At 34.8% G+C, this 14186-nt stretch overlaps 1 protein-coding gene across 2 annotated transcripts in view; it reads right to left on the bottom strand.

Annotated features, from left to right (window-relative positions):
- GLS (glutaminase) overlaps positions 1-14186 on the bottom strand; it is a 69278-nt gene that overhangs the window by 34119 nt on the left and 20973 nt on the right. For both annotated transcript variants that reach the window (XM_049810418.1, XM_049810408.1), the window contains exons 7-10: positions 9538-9596; positions 1901-1933; positions 1568-1626; positions 345-411 (exon numbers count right to left, since the gene is read on the bottom strand). In XM_049810418.1, coding sequence (XP_049666375.1) covers positions 345-411; positions 1568-1626; positions 1901-1933; positions 9538-9596 — 218 coding nt within the window. The remainder of the gene's footprint in view (positions 1-344; positions 412-1567; positions 1627-1900; positions 1934-9537; positions 9597-14186) is intronic.

Below are 14186 nucleotides of genomic sequence, written 5' to 3'. Positions count from 1 at the left end.
CTAGGTATTAAAATATTTTTTAGTACAGCTTTCAACATCTTTAAATCAGAAAACTGCAAACTGCATCTATTCTAGAGTCATCTGAACAGCACAGATTATGCATTTTACAACAAATAAAACAAATTATCATGGCTATGATACAGAAAAAGAGATTACAGGTGTTCTATTAGAATTACATAAGTATCACTGTTACTCAAAATGCTGTCATTTATAAAGTATGAAAACATATACAGTATTAGAATAATTTATACCCTACTGTACATTAAATAAATTAAAAGTCTTCATAGACTATGAAAAAACCCCACCATGCAGTCCTCAAAATACAATAAACAAAAGAGATCAACCTTTTTTTCTTTCAAGTAATAGCCGATTGCAAAGTTTCTATCTCCACTCTCTCTTTCAGACTGGAACCTTAGAACAAAATAAAAAAAAAAAAACCAAAACAACAAGACAACACGTCAAACTTTAAAAACACTGCTAAACTTCAGAGACACATAATGTAATTCAGTAAAACTGCATGTAAAGGATACGTTAGTTCTGAACACAAACATTCTACTAAGAGGACAGAAGTTGCCATAGAAGCTCATCCCAGTACACCCAGTTGGAGTGAATTAGCTTTAACATCCAAATGCACACAAATACACAGTACTGGTTACCTACACATACATAAGCTGACTTGGAGATAAGGCAAAGTGTAAGATCCTACTCTTGGAAGCTTTTCTAAAAAGTCCATAGTGGAATGAAACATCCCACAACAAGCTGTAGTAAAAGGGTCATTCACTGACAACCCTAACCAAACCAGAGAGGAATCTGAGGATCAGGTTGCAGGTCAGGTAACAGCCAGACTGGTGGCTGCACTGTTTATCATGATGATTAAGTTAAGGATGAAACCTAAAGGAGGAATCTGTATGATACAAGGGTAGGTAATTCTCTCCTGTCTGGTTCCTTCCATGGTAAACGCTTTTACATGAACAAAGTTCAGGAAAAGCACTAATTATCTCATTCTGCCTCTCTACATGTGCATGCCAACTAGCAACCTGGAAGCAACTCTGCTGTATGGAATCTTTATGATTTTCCCTGTGCTGCCTCAAAAAGCTCTCAAGAGTTTTGGAACGCTGTACATTGAGCTAATGAGGGGAACTGTTTTAGAAAAGAATTTAAATATGCAAAGTAAAAAAGCATGAAGACTCCCAATTGTATAAAATATGCTTTCTAAACATTTGATACGCAGCCATCAACATGCAGAGTTTAATTTTTAATACGAATGCCAGGAAAATAGGAGTTGCAATTACAGCTCTCACTGCCATAGCATCAACAGAGCACTAAGACAGAATAATGAAATTTCAAAGAGGTAACCAACACTTCTGTGTGAGATTTAGCCACACTGATGTCAGAGACATGCACAACTTTGGCTTAAAATTTACAAGAACTAAAGAAACTCTCTAATATTAGGGAGAAAATGATGGTTTCAGTGTAAATAACTAAACTTTGCCATAAGCTCAATATGCCAACTATCAGTTGAGGCACTTTCCACCTGACTTCATTAAGTAAGTAAAAAAATACTTACGTAGCATTACTGAATCCAACATACTCATTACCAGCCATTTTATTCATGAATTGCATCACCTGTTAGAGACAGAAAGGGGGGGGGGGGGGGGGAGCATACTAACATTTTCAGACATGAAAGTTACAACTGATGAACATCCAATCCAGCCTCACCCTGAATCTTGTAACACAATTTTACAAATGCAATCCAAATCACTAAATGTTTAAACAACCAAGTACAGAAAAAAAACTAAAACATTTGAAATTACTAAAATTTCACTTGCAATTCCCTTGCCAACTTGAGATTTTTACCACTGAATTTAGTTTAAAAAGGAATGTTATAACATTAACTTACGTAGTCAAATTTTTCTGCATTGTTTGCTCCTTGCTGCAAGAAAAGAAAAAATAATTTAAAAAATTGTTAACATAAGAAAGAAGTTAGTTCACTTAACAGTATTAGGATTTTTAATGCATATAACTAAGGTATGAGGCTAATTAAGAATAAGGTACTACAATCATTTCATATATTAATGAAAAAATTAAAGTGTTAGATAAGTAAATCTTTAATTATCATTTACATTAAATAATCCTATAAGAGTTTTATTAAACACCTGTACATTGGAAATGAGTTTAAACTGAAAAAGGTATGCTTTATTTTAAGTGCTCTCTATTCAACTTCACACGTTTAGCATAAGTAAATGTAGTAGTTAAAGCAAAAAATACAAAAGTAACTACAATCAGGATAATTATAACAAAACCACTAACTTTTTATAGATTAGTAACCCAAAGGTATTCTTATATTACCAACAGAGCTGAGCATAGGAAGGTTCAGGCTACTGAAGTTAAAGTATTTCCATGGCTAGCGCCCATATAAGAATTTAGATTGAAGACTTAAAATAAAGTGTTACCCCTTACTATGAAAATAATTGCATTTAATAAAAAAAATCTGATTAGATTAATATCTGATTAATGTCCTACCTATTAAAAATGAAATAGAAAAATAGAATTTCACATCATGGAGTACATCATTGTGCTAACAATGTAATGAAAAATCTAAATCCAACTTAATAAAAATGCTAGTGAAACTTAATTCTTAGGGTTGGTTGGTTTGTTTTTTTAAGGAGGACAAGGGGTGTTATTTTGGGGCTTCCCCTCCCCCCCAGTTTAAGAACATTCTCAAATTTAGTAGTTGCCAGTTAAAGACTTATCAATTCTTTACAGGTCTCTGACAGGCGACCTTTCACAAATTCCTATAGCAAGACATTGAAAGAGGGGTGGGAGGTAAAAAAATAGCACAAGGTCTACTGGGGGCGTTTTTAATTTTTTGAAGAAGCCAAGTAGAACTTTTTGAGGAAGTTTTTTAAACAGTGGCATCACATATGCAAGTGGAAACAATGTATTTGGAGAAGATGTTTTTATAAATAATTTTAGTATTAAAGATACTCTATTTAGATAACAAAACTCTGTTTAACATCTCAAACAATTCAACATTACTTGCACTGTGTTTAGTATGGGAATGGGGAAGAAAGTGGAAAAAACTGAAGCTTTATATCAACCAGTATTTTACTTAATGAAATGCGTAAAGCCAGTCTCATTTCCCACTCTGTATGTGGATTAGGGTATTGCAGATAATCTTTGAAGCCCATGCATCAGCTCATCTACAAGAGGATGTGCAGTCATTCACGTACGATCACTAGCTGAAAGGAACACCACACTATTTTGTCAAAATTATACGCCAGTGGTTACCTTATGCTTAAAGGCTAATAATCTCTACCTAATTTGCAATAAGATAAAAAAATTCATGATACATTTCATCAAAATGTTCCTGTATAATATACCAGAACACAAGTCTTAAAAATTTAACTCCAAATCTGTTCAATGAAAAATAATTAAAAGAAGAAATTACCAACTTCATTGAACTGTTGCAGTTGTCAAAATATTCCATAGATCCTAATGCTGTAAAATATGTAACAACATTTAAACCACAAAAACCTTTTCAACCTTTCAAATGCACAATGAACATCTTTTTCTGGGAAAGTGGGTCAGCATTAGTTATGGGATGCTGCATTGATAATTGTATGGTTAGACATGTATAATAAATTGAAACAAGTTCTTTTGTTAAAAAAAGAAAGAGGGAGAAAGGGATCATGCTTTCTGCAAAAATATAAATACATAATACTTCACTTTTTTTTTTCCCAGTTGAAAAAAAATTTCCTAGCTCTTCAACAAAAACCTGGCTTTACTAGCAGCATATAAAATTGGTGGGCATAAGATTCAATGCAAACTTTTCCACATCAACTTGTTATAAAAAAAGGTTTCTTTTTAAAATTTACATCTAATCTTGTATTTTGGGAAGAAAATCTTCTGTATACTAACTCAGATGATGTGGTTTTAGTCCTTGATGTTCCACACACTTGTATAGGTACTTTATATCAAACCGAAAAGCATTGTTACTGAAATCAGACTGCTCGTATACCTAAAGTATTTGCCTAAGCAATCACATGACCCAGACCTCAGTAGCGATTTAACATAACGCGTAACTAAAACGCAGAACTTTGCTTCCATACACATGAGGACTAAAAAAGCCAACATATTAGTTTCCCCTCTTTCAGCAGCTGACAGAGGTATGCTGCTCCTCCTAAAAAGCTGAAGAGACACAGAGGCAACACACATTCTATGATTAAAATTCAATTGCAAACATAAAATCCTAACATTCAGAATACTCAACAACTTTTCCATAATAATTTAAACAAATATAAGAGACAAGAAAAATTCTGTTCTTGCACAAGTACTTCTTATTTTCATTTTGTAAGCCTATAAGGTTGGGGGCACTGCGACAATACTTCTTGAAAAGCGTTTTTATTTAAGTTCAGATGCAATTCATCTGTCTAGAACATCAAAGGAAACATTCCATGCACTAACTCCACAAACACTTAGTACATTTACTGGAACATATGTTCATATACACACTTACTGTATACATGCTTGTGTGTATATACATATGAAAAAACACTTCTAAATGAATACAAAATGAAACTGAGTATGTTAAGATTGAAGCAGTTTGATAGGCAGAAAATTCAAACTTGCAGAAGACAGCTCAATACAATTTTGTAAACACTTAAAAACCACAGTGGACACTCCGGCTGTCAATCAAATTTGAATTTTTTGACTGTGTCAGGTTTTAGTGATCTTCCCTTTTTTTTTTTTAATTAAACAAGGTACTTTTATAATTTGTATTTCTACTAGAAAAATATAAGCAGTTGCATAGGTTGCATGCCTACACATACATAGGAAAGAAGAGACCCATGGGTACTTCCCAGAGCTTGCAACAACAAAAATCAGGCAATATTTATTAGAATAGTAGTTAATATCAGCCACTTTTCATTGACTGACATTCAGTATTTATACTATTAGACCACATAAGCTCTTACCATGTGTCTCTTGTTAAAATAATTTTTAAATTTTTACTCTAAGCCAAGCTAATAAAAACATCTGGATCATGAGAAGTTTATAATCTTCTAATAATAGAAGATTATTCAAAAATTAATTTCTGGATTTTTTTAAGTCAAATTTATAATCTAACACTACACTGTGATGAAGACATGCAGGAAGAAAATCATAACGCTATGTCAGTGCAAGAAAACATTTTTTACATTTGTGCATTTTACATTAACTTAACTACTAATGTCTTTATTTTAGTTTTCTGTACTTACACACATTTTTAATTTTATTTGTTAATCTGGGCCTGTTATGTGAAAACTGGTGTCTTGACTGCTTAGTGTGCCATTTTCAGCTCTGAAATACTTGAGAGCACACTGTCACAGACAGTATTTGACTCACTATGACCAGTACTATTACTACTTCAAATACATGTAAGATTATTTTTGCGTCCTTCAGGTATGAAATACTTGCATATATGACCAGTGAATACATGTCAGTTACATTATCACTACTAGATACCCTATGTCAAATAACATCCAATACACTTGACTCATCATAAAAAGCAAGTGCAGAATAATGTGAATGATCTATCCAAAATTAGTTACTACAATAAAATGAATAACCCAGGAAGAGAGAAAACTTCACCAAAATAAAGACAAGTATCTGGCAGAGAAGATCACAACACCAACACATGTTTTAGAGTGGTATGTATGTACATTTACACATCAGTTTATAAGGAAGGATAACTAGAGTGGGTAGCATAGACCAATTAAGCTAAATCTGTACTATTTATTGTAACTATACTGTCAAATAAACCCAATAAACCATTCATTTTCCCACCCCTCAAGTATTAGACCATAACTGTATAGGTTTCCTAATAACTGTATCCTGACAACAAACAGACCCTTGGCACAGCTGGAGAGGTATTTTCCACCACTCTGCCTCATTTATTTTATGATATACCAGCATATTTAGAAAGTTCTTAAGTATATCAGATATACCTCTTTATGTTTTATACAAAGAAGAAAAGCTTTCATTGAATTAAGTTTTTTCAGGGTCAGCAAGATCAACATTTTCATTTTCTTGAACACCAAATTTTTTGCAAGGACTATGAATATTGTTATGCCCTCAACATGTCTAAAGTCTTCCCACGTTAATCGATCACCATAGAATACCTCCTTTCACCGAGCATTCAAGTATACTGTCGCTGTGTATAATATTCTGCACGTGGTTGTCAGCACTTACAGGATTTATATAGACTGTATTTGCCCAAACCTTTGCTGTTATACTAGGAAAGCTTTTATCTAGAGATGGAATCTTGAAGCATACAATAAAAATGACTTAAGATTAATCCCTTGTCCTCTGGTGATTCCTTCCACAGCCATCTGCTGCCTTCTACACGTCGCTCTGAACCCTTCCTCTTCATCTCATTTGCATCTCTAACAGGCTATCCTCCCCAGTTAGTAAAGATACATGAAAGTAGGCAATAGCTGACGCAACCACTGATATTCCTGGAGTTGACACGCTTTGAGAATTGAGTTTAAGGTTTAAGAAAAAAAAAAAAAAAAACAGATCAAAGCATTAAAATCTATCCATACCACAGGCAATAAAGACTTTTCCCAGTCAATGTGAGGTACAGAACGCTGTGTGGTTACAGAGCACTGAATCTGTACTAAATCTGTACAGGAGCTAAATCTTCTTCTTTCAAGCACCTGTATTTCCTTGGAGACTTGGAAGAATTTACCATTTTATCTAATATCACTTTTCCACAAACTCCTGTAATTGTCACTCCAATTTTCTTCTGATGACATTATTTGAAAATTGTTATAACTATGTAATTTATGTAACTAGCATGTAAGGGCAAATGGCTGTACAATTACAAACAAGGGAAAAGGTCCTTAGGGTTTTTTGAAAATTTTATTTCATCAAAACTGGCCCACAGGATGTCCTTTTGCTAAAGCATTTTCACTGTAGATAAAGGCTTTAAATTGCTGGAACAGTCTGGAGTGTAATGCAAGTACAGTTAGAACAGAGCTGGGAGTTAGGGCACCAAAATGTAAATATGTTGTAGTTCCAAGCACATGACAGTTGGAGAATCATTTAAGCTGGTAAAAGTATGACATAGTCATGCCTAAAAGTAAACCAAATAAATATACAACTTAACATGCATATATGCTTTATTATTTATTATTATGAGTAGCAAGGACTAAACATAACATTACAATTCAGACTCTGCTCCAAGGTGCGTCCACCAAATTCTTATGGAAGTCAGAACTGGGTATGTGATGCTAAGAACCCTTTTTTCCCCTAAAATGTTAACATATTACAAATTCTGACAAAAAGATTACTCCAAGCATCATCTCTTATCCACAAGTAATCGTAATTTGTGTCAGATTCTAAGGGCAGTTGTGTGCAAGATCATGCATACCAACAGCTGCTAAATTCAGTACAATGTACGTAAATTTTGAAAGACTTCTTGTATCAGTTTCTCAGAAAGATAAAATAATGAATATCAAAGGAGGTAAAAGCACTCAACACTGAAATACTGCAATAATCTCTCTATAGCTATCAACATGCTATTATTAGATAGATCTGTCATACATGGTGAATTCAGTCATGCTTAACAACCCCTTAATTTTCTTGGGACTCTAGGAGCCATACACAGTCTTCGAGATATGCAAGTAACACCTCAAATAAACAGAATGAATGCAGAGGAAGTGAGGGCAAAACATAGGTTAATGAAGCCACCTTTTCCAGAAAAAAGAAGTCAGCCTCAGATTAGATTGAATATAAATGTGAATTAATTAAATCACTAAATAGTTAGTAGGAATATTGTAGATTGTAAAGCAGTTATTTCACAAAAAATACAACTATTACGTTACTTTTTACATGTGACCCTCTATGTCATTTTATTCAGAGTATGTCTAGTTTGGTTAGTTATTCAAGTGATAAATGGTATCTTAGTGGAAACAGTACATAAAATAATCTACTTTTTAATCACACTGAAAACAAATAATGGAGTGTGATAAGTAAGATACGTGTCCATTAGACGTGCAGTTACCACATGCAAAAATGTTAGTGCAATGCAATACTCTTCATAAGAACATTACAGCAAAAAAATAAATAAAAATTTAAAAAAAAACAGCAAAAACAATCCCCCAACCTTCTAACAAATATCACAATTGCATGCAGTATACAAATCCATGTTATCTATTCAGAAGTACACCATTTATCAAGAACTATGTGCCTTCTGCAAGAGGCACATGCTTGTGTTTTGCCTTATGACCAGTAGGGCATGTTGTAATAGGACTAACATTTTGACATTGCAGACAAATGTGTTAAGTCAGATTTTAAAATTCACTATTATCCAAGTGAATTTCAATGCTCAGTCAACCTTTAAAAAAATATTAAATGTGAATAAATTTACCTGTCATACTTAAGGCCATTTTCTTTCACCTACAGCTATTAAAGATAAATGTCTTTAAGCAGGAGTTCTTACACCTTCTTTAAATATAAAATAACAGAAAATCATGAGCTAAGTAATTTTAAAATCAACAACTTGGAAATAGGAGGTAGGAAACACACTGTAGCTAAGGGACTTTGAAACATAACCAAGAAAAAGGCTGTAAACAATATTTTTAGACCTCTGAAGTTAACAGTATTAGGTTTTCTACTTCAAAACTCCAGGGGACTGACATGTTCCCCACAATCCTAAGCAGGTACCCTTAGAAAAAAAAAAAAAAATAGTTTTTTATACCAGTGGCTACCAGAAAAAGGCAGAAAATACAAGTAAGGTATCTGGCAAACATTAGCATTACATGGAATTTATGCCATTTACAACTTCAAGAGATATATTCAGCTATTCTAAGGAAAAATAAAATATAGCTTTCTAAAGTCTCAAGATCATGGAGTAAAGATGTTAAGTCATTATCCAGCTGTGGTTTACTCAGCGAAATATGGGTAACTGTTTCCAAACACACTTATTTAAGAAAGCATATTTAACATCCCAACAGAAACTATGTAACATAGAAGTTAAACATAATTTAGTTGTACAGTATGTTAATAGCGGACACATTCAGTATTAAGACTGACGTGCAAATATAGCTGCATTGTTCCTGTACAAATTATAGTATCTTCCATTTCTTCTGCACAGCAAGGAATACTCTTGCCACTTTATGCTATATAAGAGCATTAGACATTCAGAAACATATTTGAGTGCTATAAAGTATATTCCTGAGGACATACTGTTAGCATTTAACAAGTATGAGGCAATTCTCTCAAGAGAACATCGACTGTTGTGCAGTTAAAGAAGGAAGCAAAACTAAAAATGCTAAGAAAAAAGAGTCTTTCAGCTGCACTGTTACTGTTTAAAAACTGCTAGTCTAATATTGGATTTGTTTGGATGTGTTACTATTTCCAAAACATCAGAGCTTGTCTACCTGCTAATGAGTAAACTGCCATCAGATATTGCACACATAAAATGAAAACAGTCATAATCTGTACAAGATACTTTTTCTACACTCTGAGAGAAACTAAAAGTGAACTTTTTACCTTGATTAAAGACGTGATCACAATTGCTCCAGCATTCACCATAGGGTTATGAGGCCTGTCTGTGAAATGAAGTTTTCAATTACAAACATATCCCAAGATGCATTTGTCAAACAAAACCAGTCAAGTGTTTAAGTGAAAAATGATAAATATTAATGTATCACTTAAAGCTATCATTATGGAATATAATCCTAAATTAAAAATACTGTAATCCAACTTTATACACAATTTTTAAAATTCTGAGTAAAGTATTTTACAGCTTAGAACACACTCAGCCTAATGCTACTTAACAGTCCAGTAAATTAATAGGTTTGGCATTATTTCTTTTCTTGAAAATTTTGAATCTTCTCCAGCATTCCAAGATTTGATCAATGCAACATTTGCAAGTAGAACAACCTCTAAAGGACCTTCCAATTTTTCTTCCAAGTTAGCATGTCTCACTGATTTAAAAAGTGTTCAAACAGGTCCTTTCAAAAAAACCCAACCAAACGAAACCAAACCATTTCCAGTTCTTTAATTTACTTATTGCTGTACAGGAATACAAAATCCTGATTCTTTTTAAGAATCAGAAGTTTCTATTGGCAGCTTCTGAAATAACAATTAACTCATCCTCATGAGAATTTAACTTACTTTATAACTGACTTGCATATACCTGCTACACTTGTGTTTTTCTTCGTAGCACTAATCTCCCTATTAACAGTATTTTTTTGCATTCCCAGTCATTCTTGGCTGCTCATGTGAATGAATCACCTTTTAATTTTTTCTTCTTCTTCTTTTTCCAGAAAGATTTCTGTATCAGCTGTCTTGCTTTTCCCAAATACAAGTTTTCATTCATCAACATCTACCTCCTACAGTTATCTTTTTTTTTTTTTTAACTAACATTTTTGCTGTGTCTTTTAACTAGGATGTTGATTCTTGAGGGTTCTGGTGTCTGAAAACCTCAACCAATTCTCAATACTTTAATACTGAAACAGGCTTGAATTCTTCTTTTTATTTGCTGTTACTTTATGTCCAGATCTGAAAAAAATACTCATTTAAAAAATACACAAAGCGTTCACTATTTTTATATATAATACATACACATGCACACTAAAAGGAACTTGAGATGACTGCTTTTTGGAGATTAATCTGATATTCACAGTACATACACACACTTATTCTCCCATGAGAATTACACTAGTCATGGTCAATGGCACCTAGCCATCTATGACTATCAGATCATCTCAAAAAACTAATCATCTCAAGTTCCTTTTAGTATTTTTCAGAAAATCAATATTAAAAAGAACTTTTAAAAAGATCTATTAGCAAAAAGGTAAGACCAATACCTTCTGTCCAAAAAAGTAAAGCTCCCCTAAAACACAAACTGAATGTCTGTATACTACTTTTAAAGTTGTCAGTGCCATTCCTTATCTCTCTGAAACAGACTCAGGAATTGTTCTGATTTCATCTGATTGTACTTAAGATCCACCTATATTGAACGTCCTGTTCTACTCATGTCAATAATGCAAGCAACTTGGGTCAAATATATTTGACACTCAATTAAAACCAGATTCTGAGTAGGAAAGAAGTAGCATCTCCCTAGCTTCCTAGCTCTCTCTCTCCCTAGCGACCAGAAACATGAACACCAATCAAAGATGTTACAAGTCAAATGACTACTCAGAGCATCAGAGACTGCTGGCCAGAAGGGACATCTGGAGGTCATCTCCTCCACCCTCCCACTCAAAGCAAGCCTACTGCCAAGGTTACATCCTGTCAGTCATGCCTTTATCTACCTGAGTCTTGAAAACCTCCAAACATGGCAAATCCTCTACCTCTCTAGCAATGCTGTTCCTCCTAGAGAACAAATTTACCCTAACATCCAACGTGCACCTTCCAAGCCACAGTGTGGGGCCGCTGGCCCTTGTTATGTATCACCTGTCACTACCAAGAAAAGCTACACACATCTTCAACTTTGCAACTGCTCTTCAAAAGTTTTAAGTGGCTCCCAGGGGAGCCCCTAACCTCCCCTTTCAACTGCTCTTTGGGAGTGATGTGCCCTGGACCCCACAGCACTTTGGCAGCCCTCTACTGGAGCCCCCTCTAGTTTTTCAATATTCTCCTTGAACTGGGGATCCCAACTCCAGACATATAGTCCAACAAAACATTGGCCTCATGCATGGTCAGAACACAGTCACCCTCATTTCTTGCTCTAGCTAGGATTCTCTTTTTTTTACAGCTTCCTCACATCAACATCAGGTATCATTCCAGCCCATAAACACGTTAACGACTTACTTGTATACAGCCCATTCTGAAAGTAGTTTTACAAGTGTTTTGCTCTTGATTCTTCTGCACATCTCTGATTTCAATCTGCCACACAGTATAAAGCAAATTAAAAAATTCCCAAACCCCACATCACATGTATATGTGAATAAAAAGGACGTGTAATGTTTATTTAGCATTCAGCAACTCAAATGCGTATCAATGTGCTAAGTCCACACACAGAATATACCCTCATGATTCTACTGCATCTCATTTCTTCGAAGATGTCACCACTAACTTTCAGTGTCACAAGACATTCTTGGTTACCTTTTCCTCTGCTCTGAAGATTCCTGTCTCTCACTGCTTAACATCTCAAACTACATGTACCAGTTCCGGCCACTTTACAACCAATACACCTCCACGTGCTGCCCTCACATGAAGAATGGCAAGAACCTTCTGATGAAATGAAGCATGGACTTTCCTAAATGTGCTTCTGAAATGAAGTTGCATTTTGTTCCCCCCTTGGCAAATCAGCAAGGAACAATCACTGTGGGAGCCTTAGCAGCGAAGTGGAGGTACAGCAGTCCAGCTTACCACACACTAACAAAAGCTCTTCTTTGAGGGTCTCTCTCACTGCTGCCTAACACCAGCACATCACAGAGCTGAGTAGGACACCTTCCATTAATCCACTGCTGCCTTTTCTAAGCAGAGTAAACTCTGTCAGGGTACCCAGGTCCCAGGAAAGCAATTTCACTGTTATCTGCATAGCACCAGTTAATACTACCCAAACACTTCCCATACATAGATATCTGTAATTGCAGATAACCCTTCTACCTTGCCACGATAGCTACAGGCTTCCTAGATAGTTGATGCCCCAAGCCTGTCAGTGTTTAAGAGGCATTTGGACAGTGCCCTTAACAACATGCTTTAACTTTTGGTCAGCCCTGAAGAGGTCAGGCAGGTAGACTAGACTCAGTCGTAGGTCCCTTCCAGCTGAAATATTCTATTTTATTCTACAGTGAAGAACCTCTCCACAGACTTAAGATATACTGGCCCTTTTTAAGGGCCAGGGTGCCTAAATAACATCTTACATTCTGAAAGATTCCTGCTAATTTCAAACAGGAGATGTCTTCCACTCCCATCAATAATACTGCCGTTCCCAGGTATTTTTTCACCTCTTAGGGATGTGTAGGTTCTGAGGCTACATTAATTTTTAAGGGGAGTCATACACAGGTCTCTTTCTAAAGCAGCAGCAACTACCAATTTACTTCACAGTGGGTTCCATCAGCAAGGGATTCCACATTGTACAAGGACAAGGAATTAAGATTGATACTGTAATTGCAACAGTTTGCAAGAGAAGATTGATACTGTAATTCCAACAGTTTGCAGAGAGGTGAACAAACTCATCTATTAATCTTTAGAAAGAGGTATCAAACTCTGCAAAGCTAACTGACACACATCACTAAAAACAAAAACACATACATACCCCTTCTATATATAATCAAATAATAAAGGCAATGATCTGCTCAGACTGAAAAAAAAAAGTCTTTTACACAGCTTCTCTGCAAGTGTCTTACATTGCTGTCTCATCTCATTATACTCGAGTCAATTCATCTTTTTATTCTTAATGAAAAGCACAAGTTATAATAACCCTTTGCCTTTAACTGGGGTGCCCTGATTAAGTCTAGCACTGATTCAACGATTTGTCTCTTGCATAAACAACCCACCTAACAGCCTCTGAATAGTGAATATATTCTTCACTGATACAGTGCTCTGTTTTTCCTGTGGGAAGGAGATACTTGTCTAGAACAGCCTTTTACATAGAGAACTGCAATGTATCTAACAGGTATATCTAAATTCAAAATAAAAGAAAATATAATTTATTTAGTTACCTAAAAATATCCCCACTAGACATCACTATTTAATGGTGAAAAGTATCTATTTTTTTAATACCTCTAAATTGCTGGACAATTAGCCCTATTGCTTTAGTAATGTGCCATGCAATTATGCCATATGTGAACTAGACCTTCCCCCTAACAAGCTCAAGTTACAATGCTTTTCCTCTAACAGTTCTTCTGACCTTTTTTGTCCATCATTGGCCTTAGGCCCTTCTTGTACAACTGGCTTGCAGTCTTCGAGCACAGAAAGCAGAGGTTGCCACACAAACAATACAGATATTTTAACACACAAAACAGTTCATCATGGCAAGCTCTTCCTGAAATGACATGTTTGAATATGTTTGTCCAATACAAAAACTTAAAGAAAGAATTTAATCTTTGGTTAACAAAATCCTGCAACAGAATAAACAATTTTCTGGCAATCAACCCCTCATTCAATTACAACGCAGCATTTATTACTGGACTAAGTTCCACAAACAATTATATTACTGGACTAATTCTGCAAATGATTATCAT

This window comes from Accipiter gentilis, chromosome 1 (genome assembly GCF_929443795.1).
Source record: "Accipiter gentilis chromosome 1, bAccGen1.1, whole genome shotgun sequence".
Lineage (NCBI taxonomy): Eukaryota > Metazoa > Chordata > Aves > Accipitriformes > Accipitridae > Astur > Astur gentilis.
Note: the sequence above shows the minus strand (reverse complement) of the source record. Positions and strands in the feature narration are given on the sequence as shown.